The sequence below is a fragment of the Uranotaenia lowii genome, chromosome 2 (assembly GCF_029784155.1).
Source record: "Uranotaenia lowii strain MFRU-FL chromosome 2, ASM2978415v1, whole genome shotgun sequence".
Classification (NCBI taxonomy): domain Eukaryota; kingdom Metazoa; phylum Arthropoda; class Insecta; order Diptera; family Culicidae; genus Uranotaenia; species Uranotaenia lowii.
This window is the reverse complement of record NC_073692.1, coordinates 229,667,579-229,682,141: the sequence shown is the minus strand read 5'-3', so window position 1 is coordinate 229,682,141 and position 14,563 is coordinate 229,667,579. Positions and strand designations below refer to the sequence as shown.

General features: G+C 25.6%; 1 protein-coding gene across 5 annotated transcripts in view; it reads left to right on the top strand.

Annotated features, from left to right (window-relative positions):
* Nucleotides 1-13,663, top strand: part of LOC129746581 (phospholipase A1 member A) — a 112,261-nt gene extending 98,598 nt beyond the window's left edge. For all 5 annotated transcript variants that reach the window (XM_055740308.1, XM_055740311.1, XM_055740307.1 and 2 more), the window contains exons 4-5: nucleotides 12,560-12,728; nucleotides 12,798-13,663. In XM_055740308.1, coding sequence (XP_055596283.1) covers nucleotides 12,560-12,728; nucleotides 12,798-12,915 — 287 coding nt within the window. In that variant the 3' untranslated portion in view covers nucleotides 12,916-13,663. The remainder of the gene's footprint in view (nucleotides 1-12,559; nucleotides 12,729-12,797) is intronic.
* The last annotated feature ends 900 nt before the right edge of the window (nucleotides 13,664-14,563 follow it).

Below are 14,563 nucleotides of genomic sequence, written 5' to 3'. Positions count from 1 at the left end.
AAATCCTGGAAACCTAAAAAAATGCGCGCTGTATTCGTTCCAGAGAACGAACGAACGGCTTTCCGGTGTTCCCTTCAGTTTATGTTGAGCTCCGACTTGCGAATCACGGTTCAATTTTGAGCCGCTCAAATGAATCGGCTTATTGATTTGAGCGAATGGCTCTCATTCGCTCATTGAAATAAGCCGTTCAGCCCATCTCTATTCATAGTATCTATCATTGAATGTATTGCACTAAGGGGCATAACCCCGTAGTTAAATTACCCAACTGTCCCTCTTGATTCTCATATCGTGTATTACGATAGCGATTGTAAGTCCTATCCTTCGCCCGACGCTATATTCTCAAGCAAAGATTGCTCTGGCAAGGAAAAAGCGACAAAAGGGCGCGGACGATACACACCACACCATCTTATCTTCTCTCAAAAGCTTCCTGACCACAAACGGCACGAGAAAATGTCGTTTGTGGAAGCAAATACTCATTCAGCTTGAGCTACAAGCTCTCAGGCTCGTTTTTCGTTTAATTTCTCTCCTCCTCTACACAGCTTATGTTGTGGACTTTTCATTCGCAGGAATTTTATTGACAAAATTAAAATAAATAACAAAATTGAAATTTATCACGGAAATTACGAATTGGACAATATTGACCAAATAGACAAGATAACAAAAATGAACAAATGACCAAATAGACAACATGAAACAAAAAGACAAAATTCACCGTATTGAAAAAAATATTCAAAATAAATAAAATTGATTTAAACTTAAGTTCATTGTGAAAAATTGGTAAAATTACAAAACATACACATATGACAAAATTAACTACATTAAAAAAAAAATGACAAAAATGACAAAAATGACAAAAATGACAAAAATGACAAAAATGACAAAAATGACAAGAATGACAAAATTGACAAAAATGACAAAAATGACAAAAATGACAAAAATGATAAAAATGACAAAAATGACAAAAATGTCAAAAATGACAAAAATGACAAAAATGACAAAAATGGCAAAAATGACAAAAATGACAAAAATGACAAAAATGACAAAAATGACAAAAATGACAAAAATGACAAAAATGACAAAAATGACAAAAATGACAAAAATGACAAAAATGACAAAAATGACAAAAATTACGAAAATTACAAAAATTACAAAAAATACAAAAATTACACAAATTACAAAACTTACAAAAATTACAAAAATTATAAAAATTTCAAAAAATACAAAATTTACAAAAACTACAAAAATTACAAAAATTACAAAAATTACAAAAATTACAAAAATTACAAAAATTACAAAAATTACAAAAATTACAAAAATTACAAAAATTACAAAAATTACAAAAATTACAAAAATTACAAAAATTACAAAAATTACAAAAATTACAAAAATTACAAAAATTACAAAAATTACAAAAATTACAAAAATTACAAAAATTACAAAAATTACAAAAATTACAAAAATTAAAAAAAATTGCAAAAATTACAAAAATTACAAAAATTACAAAAATTACAAAAATTACAAAAATTACAAAAATTACAAAAATTACAAAAATTACCAAAATTACAAAAATTACAAAAATTACAAATATTACAAAAATTACAAAACTTACAAAAATTACAAAAATTACAAAAATTACAAAAATTACAAAAATTACAAAAATTACAAAAATTACAAAAATTACAAAAATTACAAAAATTACAAAAATTACAAAAATTACAAAAATTACAAAAATTACAAAAATTACAAAAATTACAAAAATTACAAAAATTACAAAAATTACAAAAATTACAAAAATTACAAAAATTACAAAAATTACAAAAATTACAAAAATTACAAAAATTACAAAAATTACAAAAATTACAAAAATTAAAAAATTACAAAAATTACAAAAATTACAAAAATTACAAAAATTACAAAAATTACAAAAATTACAAAAATTACAAAAATTACAAAAATTACAAAAATTACAAAAATTACAAAAATTATAAAAATTACAAAAATTACAAAAATTACAAAAATTACAAAAATTACAAAAATTACAAAAATTACAAAAATTACAAAAATTACAAAAATTACAAAAATTACAAAAATTACAAAAATTACAAAAATTACAAAAATTACAAAAATTACAAAAATTACAAAAATTACAAAAATTACAAAAATTACAAAAATTACAAAAATTACAAAAATTACAAAAATTACAAAAATTACAAAAATTACAAAAATTACAAAAATTACAAAAATTACAAAAATTACAAAAATTACAAAAATTACAAAAATTACAAAAATTACAAAAATTACAAAAATTACAAAAATTACAAAAATTACAAAAATTACAAAAATTACAAAAATTACAAAAATTACAAAAATTACAAAAATTACAAAAATTACAAAAATTACAAAAATTACAAAAATTACAAAAATTACAAAAATTACAAAAATTACAAAAATTACAAAAATTACAAAATTTACAAAATTTACGAAAATTACAAAAATTACAAAAATTACAAAAATTACAAAAATTACAAAAATTACAAAAATTACAAAAATTACAAAAATTACAAAAATTACAAATTACAAAAATTACAAAAATTACAAAAATTACAAAAATTACAAAAATTACAAAAATTACAAAACTTACAAAAATTACAAAAATTACAAAAATTACAAAAATTACAAAAATTACAAAAATTACAAAAATTACAAAAATTACAAAAATTACAAAAATTACAAAATTACAAAAATTACAAAAATTACAAAAATTACAAAAATTACAAAAATTACAAAAATTACAAAAATTACAAAAATTACAAAAATTAAAAAAAATTACAAAAATTACAAAAATTACAAAAATTACAAAAATTACAAAAATTACAAAAATTACAAAAATTACAAAAATTACAAAAATTACAAAAATTATAAAAATTATAAAAATTATAAAAATTACAAAAATTACAAAAATTACAAAAATTACAAAAATTACAAAAATTACAAAAATTACAAAAATTACAAAAATTACAAAAATTACAAAAATTACAAAAATTACAAAAATTACAAAAATTACAAAAATTACAAAAATTACAAAAATTACAAAAATTACAAAAATTACAAAAATTACAAAAATTACAAAAATTACAAAAATTATAAAAATTACAAAAATTACAAAAATTACAAAAATTACAAAAATTACAAAAATTACAAAAATAACAAAAATTACAAAAATTACAAAAATTACAAAAATTACAAAAATTACAAAAATTACAAAAATTACAAAAATTACAAAAATTACAAAAATTACAAAAATTACAAAAATTACAAAAATTACAAAAATTACAAAAATTACAAAAATTACAAAAATTACAAAAATTACAAAAATTACAAAAATTACAAAAATTACAAAAATTACAAAAATTACAAAAATTACAAAAATTACAAAAATTACAAAAATTACAAAAATTACAAAAATTACAAAAATTACAAAAATTACAAAAATTACAAAAATTACAAAAATTACAAAAATTACAAAATTTACAAAAATTACAAAAATTACAAAAATTACAAAAATTACAAAAATTACAAAAATTACAAAAATTACAAAAATTACAAAAATTACAAAAATTACAAAAATTACAAAAACTACAAAAATTACAAAAATAACAAAATTTACAAAATTTACGAAAATTACAAAAATTACAAAAATGACAAAAATTACAAAAATTACAAAAATTACAAAAATTACAAAAATTACAAAAATTACAAAAATTACAAAAATTACAAAAATTACAAAAATTACAAAAATTACAAAAATTACAAAAATTACAAAAATTACAAAAATTACAAAAATTACAAAAATTACAAAAATTACAAAAATTACAAAAATTACAAAAATTACAAAAATTACAAAAATTACAAAAATTATAAAAATTACAAAAATTACAAAAATTACAAAAATTATAAAAATTACAAAAATCAGAAAAATTACAAAAATTACAAAAATTACAAAAATTACAAAAATTACAAAAATTACAAAAATTACAAAAATTACAAAAATTACAAAAATTACAAAAATTACAAAAATTACAAAAATTACAAAAATTACAAAAATTACAAAAATTACAAAAATTACAAAAATTACAAAAATTACAAAAATTACAAAAATTACAAAAATTACAAAAATTACAAAAATTACAAAAATTACAAAAATTACAAAAATTACAAAAATTACAAAAATTACAAAAATTACAAAAATTACAAAAAATACAAAAATTACAAAAATTACAAAAATTACAAAAATTACAAAAATTACAAAAATTACAAAAATTACAAAAATTACAAAAATTACAAAAATTACAAAAATTACAAAAATTACAAAAATTACAAAAATTACAAAAATTACAAAAATTACAAAAATTACAAAAATTACAAAATTTACAAAATTTACGAAAATTACAAAAATTACAAAAATTACAAAAATTACAAAAATTACAAAAATTACAAAAATTACAAAAATTACAAAAATTACAAAAATTACAAAAATTACAAATTACAAAAATTACAAAAATTACAAAAATTACAAAAATTACAAAAATTACAAAAATTACAAAAATTACAAAAATTACAAAAATTACAAAAATTACAAAAATTACAAAAATTACAAAAATTACAAAAATTACAAAAATTACAAAAATTACAAAAATTACAAAAATTACAAAAATTACAAAAATTACAAAAATTACAAAAATTACAAAAATTACAAAAATTACAAAAATTACAAAAATTACAAAAATTACAAAAATTACAAAAATTACAAAAATTACAAAAATTACAAAAATTACAAAAATTACAAAAATTACAAAAATTACAAAAATTACAAAAATTACAAAAATTACAAAAATTACAAAAATTACAAAAATTACAAAAATTACAAAAATTACAAAAATTACAAAAATTACAAAAATTACAAAAATTACAAAAATTACAAAAATTACAAAAATTACAAAATTTACAAAATTTACAAAATTTACGAAAATTACAAAAATTACAAAAATGACAAAAATTACAAAAATTAGAAAAATTACCAAAATAACAAAAATTAGAAAAATTACAAAAATTACAGAAATAACAAAATTACAAAAATAACAAAAATTACAAAAATTACAAAAATTACAAAAATTACAAAAATTACAAAAATTACAAAAATTACAAAAATTACAAAAATTACAAAAATTACAAAAATTACAAAAATTACAAAAATTACAAAAATTACAAAAATTACAAAAATTACAAAATTTACAAAAATTACAAAAATTACAAAAATTACAAAAATTACAAAACTTACAAAAATTACAAAAATTACAAAAATTACAAAAATTACAAAAATTACAAAAATTACAAAAATTACAAAAATTACAAAAATTACAAAAATTACAAAAATTACAAAAATTACAAAAATTACAAAAATTACAAAAATTACAAAAATTACAAAAATTACAAAAATTACAAAAATTACAAAAATTACAAAAATTACAAAAATTACAAAAATTACAGAAATTACAAAAATTACAAAATATACAAAAATTATAAAAATTATAAAAATTACAAAAATTACAAAAATTACAAAAATTACAAAAATTACAAAAATTACAAAAATTACAAAAATTACAAAAATTACAAAAATTACAAAAATTACAAAAATTACAAAAATTACAAAAATTACAAAAATTACAAAAATTACAAAAATTACAAAAATTACAAAAATTACAAAAATTAAAAAATTACAAAAATTACAAAAATTACAAAAATTACAAAAATTACAAAAATTACAAAAATTACAAAAATTACAAAAATTACAAAAATTACAAAAATTACAAAAATTACAAAAATTACAAAAATTACAAAAATTACAAAAATTACAAAAATTATAAAAATTACAAAAATTACAAAAATTACAAAAATTACAAAAATTACAAAAATTACAAAAATTACAAAAATTACAAAAATTATAAAAATTACAAAAATTACAAAAATTACAAAAATTACAAAAATTACAAAAATTACAAAAATTACAAAAATTACAAAAATTACAAAAATTACAAAAATTACAAAAATTACAAAAATTACAAAAAATACAAAAATTACAAAAATTACAAAAATTACAAAAATTACAAAAATTACAAAAATTACAAAAATTACAAAAATTACAAAAATTACAAAAATTACAAAAATTACAAAAATTACAAAAATTACAAAAATTACAAAAATTACAAAAATTACAAAAATTACAAAAATTACAAAAATTACAAAAATTACAAAATTTACAAATATTACGAAAATTACAAAAATTACAAAAATTACAAAAATTACAAAAATTACAAAAATTACAAAAATTACAAAAATTACAAAAATTACAAAAATTACAAAAATTACAAAAATTACAAAAATTACAAAAATTACAAAAATTACAAAAATTACAAAAATTACAAAAATTACAAAAATTACAAAAATTACAAAAATTACAAAAATTACAAAAATTACAAAAATTACAAAAATTACAAAAATTACAAAAATTACAAAAATTACAAAAATTACAAAAATTACAAAAATTACAAAAATTATAAAAATTACAAAAATTACATAAATTACAAAAAATTCACAAATTAAACATATTTCAAAAATAACAAAATATTTTCAAATTATTTTGTCAATTTTGTAAGTTTTGTCAATTTAGTTCACTTAGCCAATCCTGCCTATTATGTAAGTTTTGAGAGTTATGTCATTTTAGTGAGTTTTTTTCAATTTGGTCACTTTTGTTTATTTTTTCCCCTTTTGTCAATTTTGTTAATTTGTTTTTTTTTTTTTTTTGAAGGATTGAACTAAACATAAAATTGACAAAATGCCAAATTAAAAAATAATGACGTAAATTACTTAATTTACTAGATTGAAAAACTGGCAAAATTTTCACCAAATGTCGACAATGACGAAATTGACATAATTCGCAAAAAGGACTTACGACCAAATTGACAGTATTAGCCCGATTGACTATATTGATAAAATTAAGGAAGTTTTTCAAATTCACAAAACGAAAAAGATTCTTCAAATTGCCATCGATGACAAAATTGATAAAATTGACATAGGTATCTATAAAAAAAATGGTTAACTGGCTAAAAAGGCTAAGAAAAATTTTAATTTGAAGAAATGACAAATTGGACAAAAGTAACAAATTGACAAAGTTGACGAAGTTGGCAAAAAGGACAAAATTGACAAAAATTGACCAAATTTAAAAAATGAAAAAATTGAAGAAATCGTCTAAAGTTACAAAATTGACAATGTTTCCAAAATTGACAAAATAGAAAAAAATAGACAAAATTGACACAATTGATAAGTTGGACTTTATAGATAAAACTGACAAAATTGGCAGAATTGACCAAATTCACAAAATAAACAAAAATAACAAAAATGAGAAACTTACAAATATCGAAATATTTGCTAAAAATGACGATAATTAAAGAAATGATTAAAATAAAAATAATGACAGAACTTACAAAATTGATAACTTCAAATGTTAATTTGGTCAATTTTGTTATTTTATCAATGTTGTCTGTTTCGGTAATCTTATCAATTTTTTTATTATCAATTTAGCTGATCTTATCAGTTTAATCACTTTAGCTTAATTTGTAAATTGTACGAATTTTACAATAGTGACATTTTTTCATTCATGCCATATTTGTCAGTTTTGTCATTTTTGTATATTTTTTTTTTTAATTTGTTAATTTTGTCAATGCTGCATATTTACTCAATTTGATCTATATTTTCAGTTTTGTTAATTTTTTCAATTTTACCAGTTTGGGCGATTTTGTGGTTTTAGTAAATTTCTTAATTTCTACAATTTTTTTCAATTTCAATTTGGTCATCTTTTTCATTTTGGCTATTTTTGTCATTTTTGTCAAATTTGTCAATTTGATCAATTTTGTCTATTCATTCCATTCTGTCAATTTAGTCAGTTTGGAAATTTTGTCAGTTTTATCATGTAAGTAAATTTTATAAATTTTGTTATTTTTGTCATTCATGGCTTGCATGTCAATTTTGTAATTTTTTTTTTTGCTACAATTTTTTTTGCTACCAATGGATGCTGTTTGAGTCACCGCAAACTTCAGAATATTTAGCTATGGCCGTTTTATCCTCAATTCCCCTACATTTTTCAAATAGTAAAGAAAACGCATGATCGGACATGAAAATTTTGAACCAAATGGGGTTTATCTTGTGTGATTTTTTGTTTTTTTTTTTTGAGGAATCCAATGAATGCTGTTTAAGCCACCTCACGCTTCGGAAAATGGAGTTATGGCTATTGTTACCCTCAATTCCTCTATATTTTTCAATTATTTCAGAAAAAAAGCACCTTCGGACTTGAAAATTTTCAACCAAATAAGACTTATCGTGTGAAATTTTTGCGAGAAATCTAATGAAGCCTGTTTGAGCCACCGCACGGATTGGAAACTGGAGTTATGGCTGTTTTACCCTCAATTCCCAAACATTTTTCAAATAGTCAGAAAAAGCATGTTCGGACTTAACAATTTTGAATCAAATGAGCCTTATCTTATGGGATTTTTTCCAAGGAATTCAATGAAGGCTGTTTGAGACACCGCACGCTTTGGAAAATGCAGTTATGGCTGTTTTACCCTAAATTACACTCATTTTACTGGTTGTGCTAAACGTAAAAACTTATGCTACACAAATAACACACGACGTATTACAGGACACGACACTTAACGTTTTTACTAACGGAAAAAGGAATTAAATTTACCTTTTTTGTCGACCGGTTTCGGGCTCGATGTTGCCCATCTACAGGACAATGTCCGACTGACTAGATGAAGGAAAAACACTAATACATGTTCATACTATCCAATAGTATTCGTCGAAGGGTGGTCGGGTTGTTGAAAATTTGGTTTGAGCAGGTTGAAGAGCGGTGATATGATTGGAGCATCATCCTCGTTCATAAGTGGCCTTTTCGATGTGGTGATGATATACATGGATTCCCATGCGTTTAAATGTGACGCTTTGCGTACACATTTTTCAACAACCCGACCACCCTTCGACGAATACTATTGGATAGTATGAACATGTATTAGTGTTTTTCCTTCATCTAGTCAGTCGGACATCGTCCTGTAGATGGGCAACATCGAGCCCAAAACCGGTCGACAAAAAAGGTAAATTTAATTCCTTTTTCCGTTAGTAAAAACGTTAATTGTCGTGTCCTGTAATACGTCGTGTGTTATTTGTTTTACCCTAAATTACCCGACATTTTTCAATTATTCCAGCAAAAAACATGTTCGGACTTGAAAATTTTGAACCAAATGAAACGTATCTTGTGTGATTTTTTTCGAGAAATCCCTCGAAGCATATTTAAGCCATCGCACGAATTGAAGACTGGAGTTATGGTTGTTTTACCCTCAATTCCCAACATTTCTCATATATTTCTGAAAAAGCATGTTCGGACTTGGAATTTTTGAACAAAATGGGATGAATCTTGTGTAATTTTTTTCGATAAATTCAACGAAGCCTGTTTGCGCTACCGCACGCATTGGAAACAGGAGTTATCCGAAGCGTGCGGTGGCTCAAACAGTCTTCATTGGATTCCTATAAAAAAATGCATAAGATAAGTCTCATCTGGTTCAAAATTTTCAAGTCCAAACCAGGCGGCGGCAACGCTATTCAAACCGTATGGAGCACATCTCTCAGATTTCCCCTTTTTTTCCCCTCGTTTTCACAGATTTAAGCTTTCGTCTCCTATGCTCTCAAGGCAAAAAAAGCTTAAATCTGAGGAAAAAAAAGCTTAAAAACGAGATTCACTACCACTTATTTAAAAGATGTTGGTCACACGATACATAGACAAATCGTGTAACGTTGCAGCCATCTGGTCCAAACATGCTTTCTCTGAACTATTTGAAAAAGGTAAGGGAATTGAGGGTAAAAACAGCCATAATTTCATATTCCGAAGCATGTGATGGCTCAATCAGCCTTCATTCGATTTCTCGAAAAAAATCACACATGATAAGCCCTTAACCTCATTATCTGGAGTGTGCGGTCGCTCAAACAGCTTCCATTCGATTCCTTGAAAAAAATCACATTAGAATCGTCCCATTTGGTCCAAAATTTTTAAGTCCAAACATGCTTTTTCTGACTTACTTACTTACTTAATGATCCCCCGCCGATCCTCCGGTGCATAGGGCCGTGGTAAAAGACCTCCACTGTTGACGATCCGGAGCCAGCGTCTTCACCTGGTCCCAGTCAAGATTCTCGTCGAAAGTTCGGAGTTCGGATTTCAGTGGCCAGGCTCCGCCGCCACGAGTTTCTGGGTCTGCCTCTTCTTCGATGTCTTCTGGATTCCAATCTAGCGCCTCTCTGCAAATCTCGTTTCATCTTTCCGCAGCGTGTGCCCAATCCATCTCCACTTACGTTCCCGAATCTCGATTTCTAGCGCCCTCTGATGACACCGGCGATGTAGTTCCTCATTTGAGATCCAGTTGCCAGGCCACCAAGCGCGGATGATGTTCCGCAGGCAGCGGTTTACAAATACTTGCAGTTTTCGCGTCGTTACCGCATAAATATGTGCACGAAGTTTCACACCCGTACAGCAATACGGATTTGACGTTTGAGTTGAAGATTCGGATAGTAATAAACAATTTAAAAATACAGGGTAATTAAGGGTAAAACAGCTTGTAGAGATCAGAAGTGAATATAAAGAAAATAGATTTATAAAATGTCCAGGATGACTGAGTTTCCCTAAGTGTGCGTGTATGAAACGATTCGTATGAAAGAAAACGGTCGTTAATATTCCATGAATGGAAGTGTGTGTGTGTTTGAGCAAGATCACATCGATGATACTTGGATTGAACGAAGCCGATAAACAGGTATAGGTGAGGACCGAATCCTGAAAGGAATGGAGTTAGTATGCGTGAACAGTTTCTGACGAGCTCCTATGTGTGAATGGAAAAAACAGTCAGTTAAGAAAAGTGATTTCGAGAGAACGCAAGTGTTAACAGTGAAATAAAAAAAATGTCTGCAGACGAAGGAACGTCCGGTCACTACACAGCTATAACTAAATTTTTCGAAACGTGCGGTAGCTAAAACAGCCTCCATTTTATTTTTGTTCAAGTTTTCAAGTCTTAGTAGGTTTTTTCTGGATTGTTTACAAAATATAGGGGAATTAGGGGTTAAAAAGGCACTATAACTCCGTTCGTAAGCTTGTGCAGCATCTGAAACTATGTCCAATCGCTTCTTTGGAAATTTTCGCGAAAGGAAATAAACTTTTTCATAGATTTGTTTTGTGTAACAGGGAAGATATTGAATTTCTTCGCGGTTTATACACTTTTTCCCCCATTGTGCAGTGGCTTAAATTCCAATTTATGAAGTAAAGAATAATATAAGCGGCAAGATTGCAGAAATCAATCAAAACTCTATGATTCCTCTGAATATTGATCCCTTTTTCGACATATATGACATTTAAAAAAAAATCAAAATAGTGTTAAGCAAACTTTTTAATTGACAAATGATTTAAGAAAATCTCATAAATAAAAATTGAGGCGTTTTCTTTGTAACAACATCACGTGTGAATGGTCGGTCAGAATGAAGTGAAATTTGGTATCCGAGGGTTTTTTGGGTCAGAAATGGTTTGTATAATAGTTTCAAGAGTCTCACTTTTGATGAAAGGGGGGTCCCCATACAAATTCAACTTTATTTGTTATGATTTCCATAAGAATTTATTCGCGAGCACGATGCAGTTAAGGACGTGTAGATGAAATTAAACATTTATTACGATTTATACTTTAGAAGGTAAAACCACAGAGAACAGACGTACAAGCTAGCCCACGAATCTTGTGTAAAAATCCTAACACCCTTTTTGAACTAATTTTTGTTTTTTGGCTACGATTACGCCTTTTCAAAAACTGGACACTTTAAAGTTGATTTGTAACTCTTGAACGGCGCAATAGATGACACTGTTGGCAGTCAGTTTCTAACGTATTTTTTTGGTGATAGCATTTGAAGTTTTACACACTTTTTTGACGGTTTTTTGTTCGAGTTTGTACGTTTGTTTTCTGTGGTAAAACGAAGTTTACCGGGTCAGCTAGTAAATCATAGATTAACTTTTTATCAAAGATGAATTTATTATTTACATTGCAAGAATTCAAAAGATTAAAATTTGGTAAGGGTGGTTGAAAACGGAAGAAAATGATCTATATTAGTCGGGAATGTCAGGTTAATCGCCTAAACTTGATTAGGGATTTTTCACAGTCCTGGGAGTTTCCATTGAAAAGTAATGTAAAAACTTTCCAGATTTCCTAAGTTATTTGAATAAAATAGGAAATTTCCCCAATTTTCTTGGATGCCCCTGAAAAAATTACAAGGCTTAGTAAACCTTAAAGTTGAGGCATATTGGCTTTCAATTTCAAGTGAGAGTCAAATGCCTATTTTTACCTATTATTTTCGTTGAAAACATTTCAAATCGACCCAAATGTATTTTCTTCCTCAAATTCTTTAACAAACGTTATTTTCTTGTTTTCAGAAACGTTGGCATGTGACCATACGAAAGTAACGCCGTACTTCATCGAATCGATAAACAGTGAGAAGGGATTCTGGGCTGGTCCTTGTACGACACTATTTTCGTATCTCCTCGGCTGGTGTGAGCCCAAGGATTCCGACTACGTGCTTATGGGAGAGCATGTTACTCATAGGTAATTTTCTATTTTTTGTATCTTGTTAATAATTGGGAAATAAGTTTAATTTTCTTTAAAACATTTTAGGGCTCGAGGAGTGTACTACGTAACAACCAACGCCAAACCTCCGTACGCCCGTGGTTTTCCGGGCAAGAATCGCCGAACTGGGAAAAATTCCGAATACTCGGGCGTTCGACGGAAATGATTCGGTCCGGGAAAAAAAACCTTAGCGCTGCCCGTGTTGTGCCAATGCTGTAACAGAACCAATAACTGCCTACCTAGTGAAACAAACAAAACTTAAAAATCTCTGGAATCAGTCATCAGAAGCGAAACGGTTGTGATAAAGTTTTTGATAAAATTGTGTGCAGAACTGTGTGAGTTAACATTTGGATTTACAGGTTTGCGAAGTTTTAAATTGGAAATTGAAAAAAAGTGGTTTGAGGGAGGTTTAAGTCGGAGGAATATGTTTAAGTTTTTTTGTAGGTCCTAGAAAGAAACTGATATTAGTAAGGTAATAATTTATGCACATCGAAAGTAGAGAACTAAAACCAAACAAACAAGATTTTAATTTATAGTGATTCAATCGTTTGATTTGTACAGAGAAAAAAACATTATTGAACATGACTGGGACATTAATACCGGAGCATCTCGCGAAATAGAATTTAAAATGGATTTCAAATTACAGTGAAGATACAAATTTTTCGTCACAAAGTTTAGAGAATGGGGAATCTAAGCTTAAAAAGTAGCACATAACGTTCAGAAGGAAAATATGAACTTTAGTTCTGGAGCAACTCATACGTAGCTACAAATAGTCGTAGGTAATTAATGTTGGTAAGTAGGTATTTAGTATCATGCACTTCATGCCCCAGGATATTGTACCTTTTAATAACAGCTTTTATTAGTCGATAAGGTAAAACAGATTTTTGTCAATAAACTTTCCTTAGTTTAATGGATGATACATTTGTTTTACTTCTGTCTTCGAAATATAATTTTTCAAATTTTTTAAAAAATTTCAAAAAACACCTGGGGTAAATAGAATTCATCTGAAATTTTGGTAAATGTTCATAATTGGATTTCTAAAATTCTCTGTAAGAATGATTGATTGGTCCTGAACCAGCGATGAAAACTGTCAGAATGCCATGTATCATCAGACTGAGTGGATTCGGGGTCTTTTTTTGAATTTCCCAAACCCCGGGGTCTTAAAAGCTTCGTTTTAGTTTAAAACAAAGAAGAAACAAAAATGATGCTGATTTTTCAGTACAAAATATTCAATTTTCCTATACAAACCTAAAAGTCCAAATTTACACATGTAAACGTTACCTTAAAATTCTGCAAAAAATCATGGATGAGTTTTGATCCAAAGCAAAGCTTTTAAGACCCCAGGGTTTCAGGAATTCAAAAATGATCCCAAATCGACTCAGTCTACTGCACATAACGCTTTGAAATCCGAAGAAACCAGCAGAACGATTTTCCGAAGCGAGTTTACGCACGTCTGCTTATACTTTCGTTCTCATATAAGCTATAAGATATTTTGTTTATTTGTTCTTCGTCGTCGAAATTATTCGTACAGACTGAATCTTAACCTAAATTCTTAATTCTATTCACAAAGACATCCTTACTTATATTTAAGTCATACAATTCAAAAACAACATTAAAAGCTCGAATACAAGTACTGAGTGGATTGTTGTATCCATAGCTTGTCCTGTTAAATTGTAACACAAGCCCAACATGGTTTCGGAGATTACGAGGAGGGGTGTTAATATTGATATTTGAAAGCAAAGCTGAGCAATCGATACGATTTGTAAAAAGGTCAAATATAAATATTCGCTGTAATTTAAGGCGTCTAGCCGAAA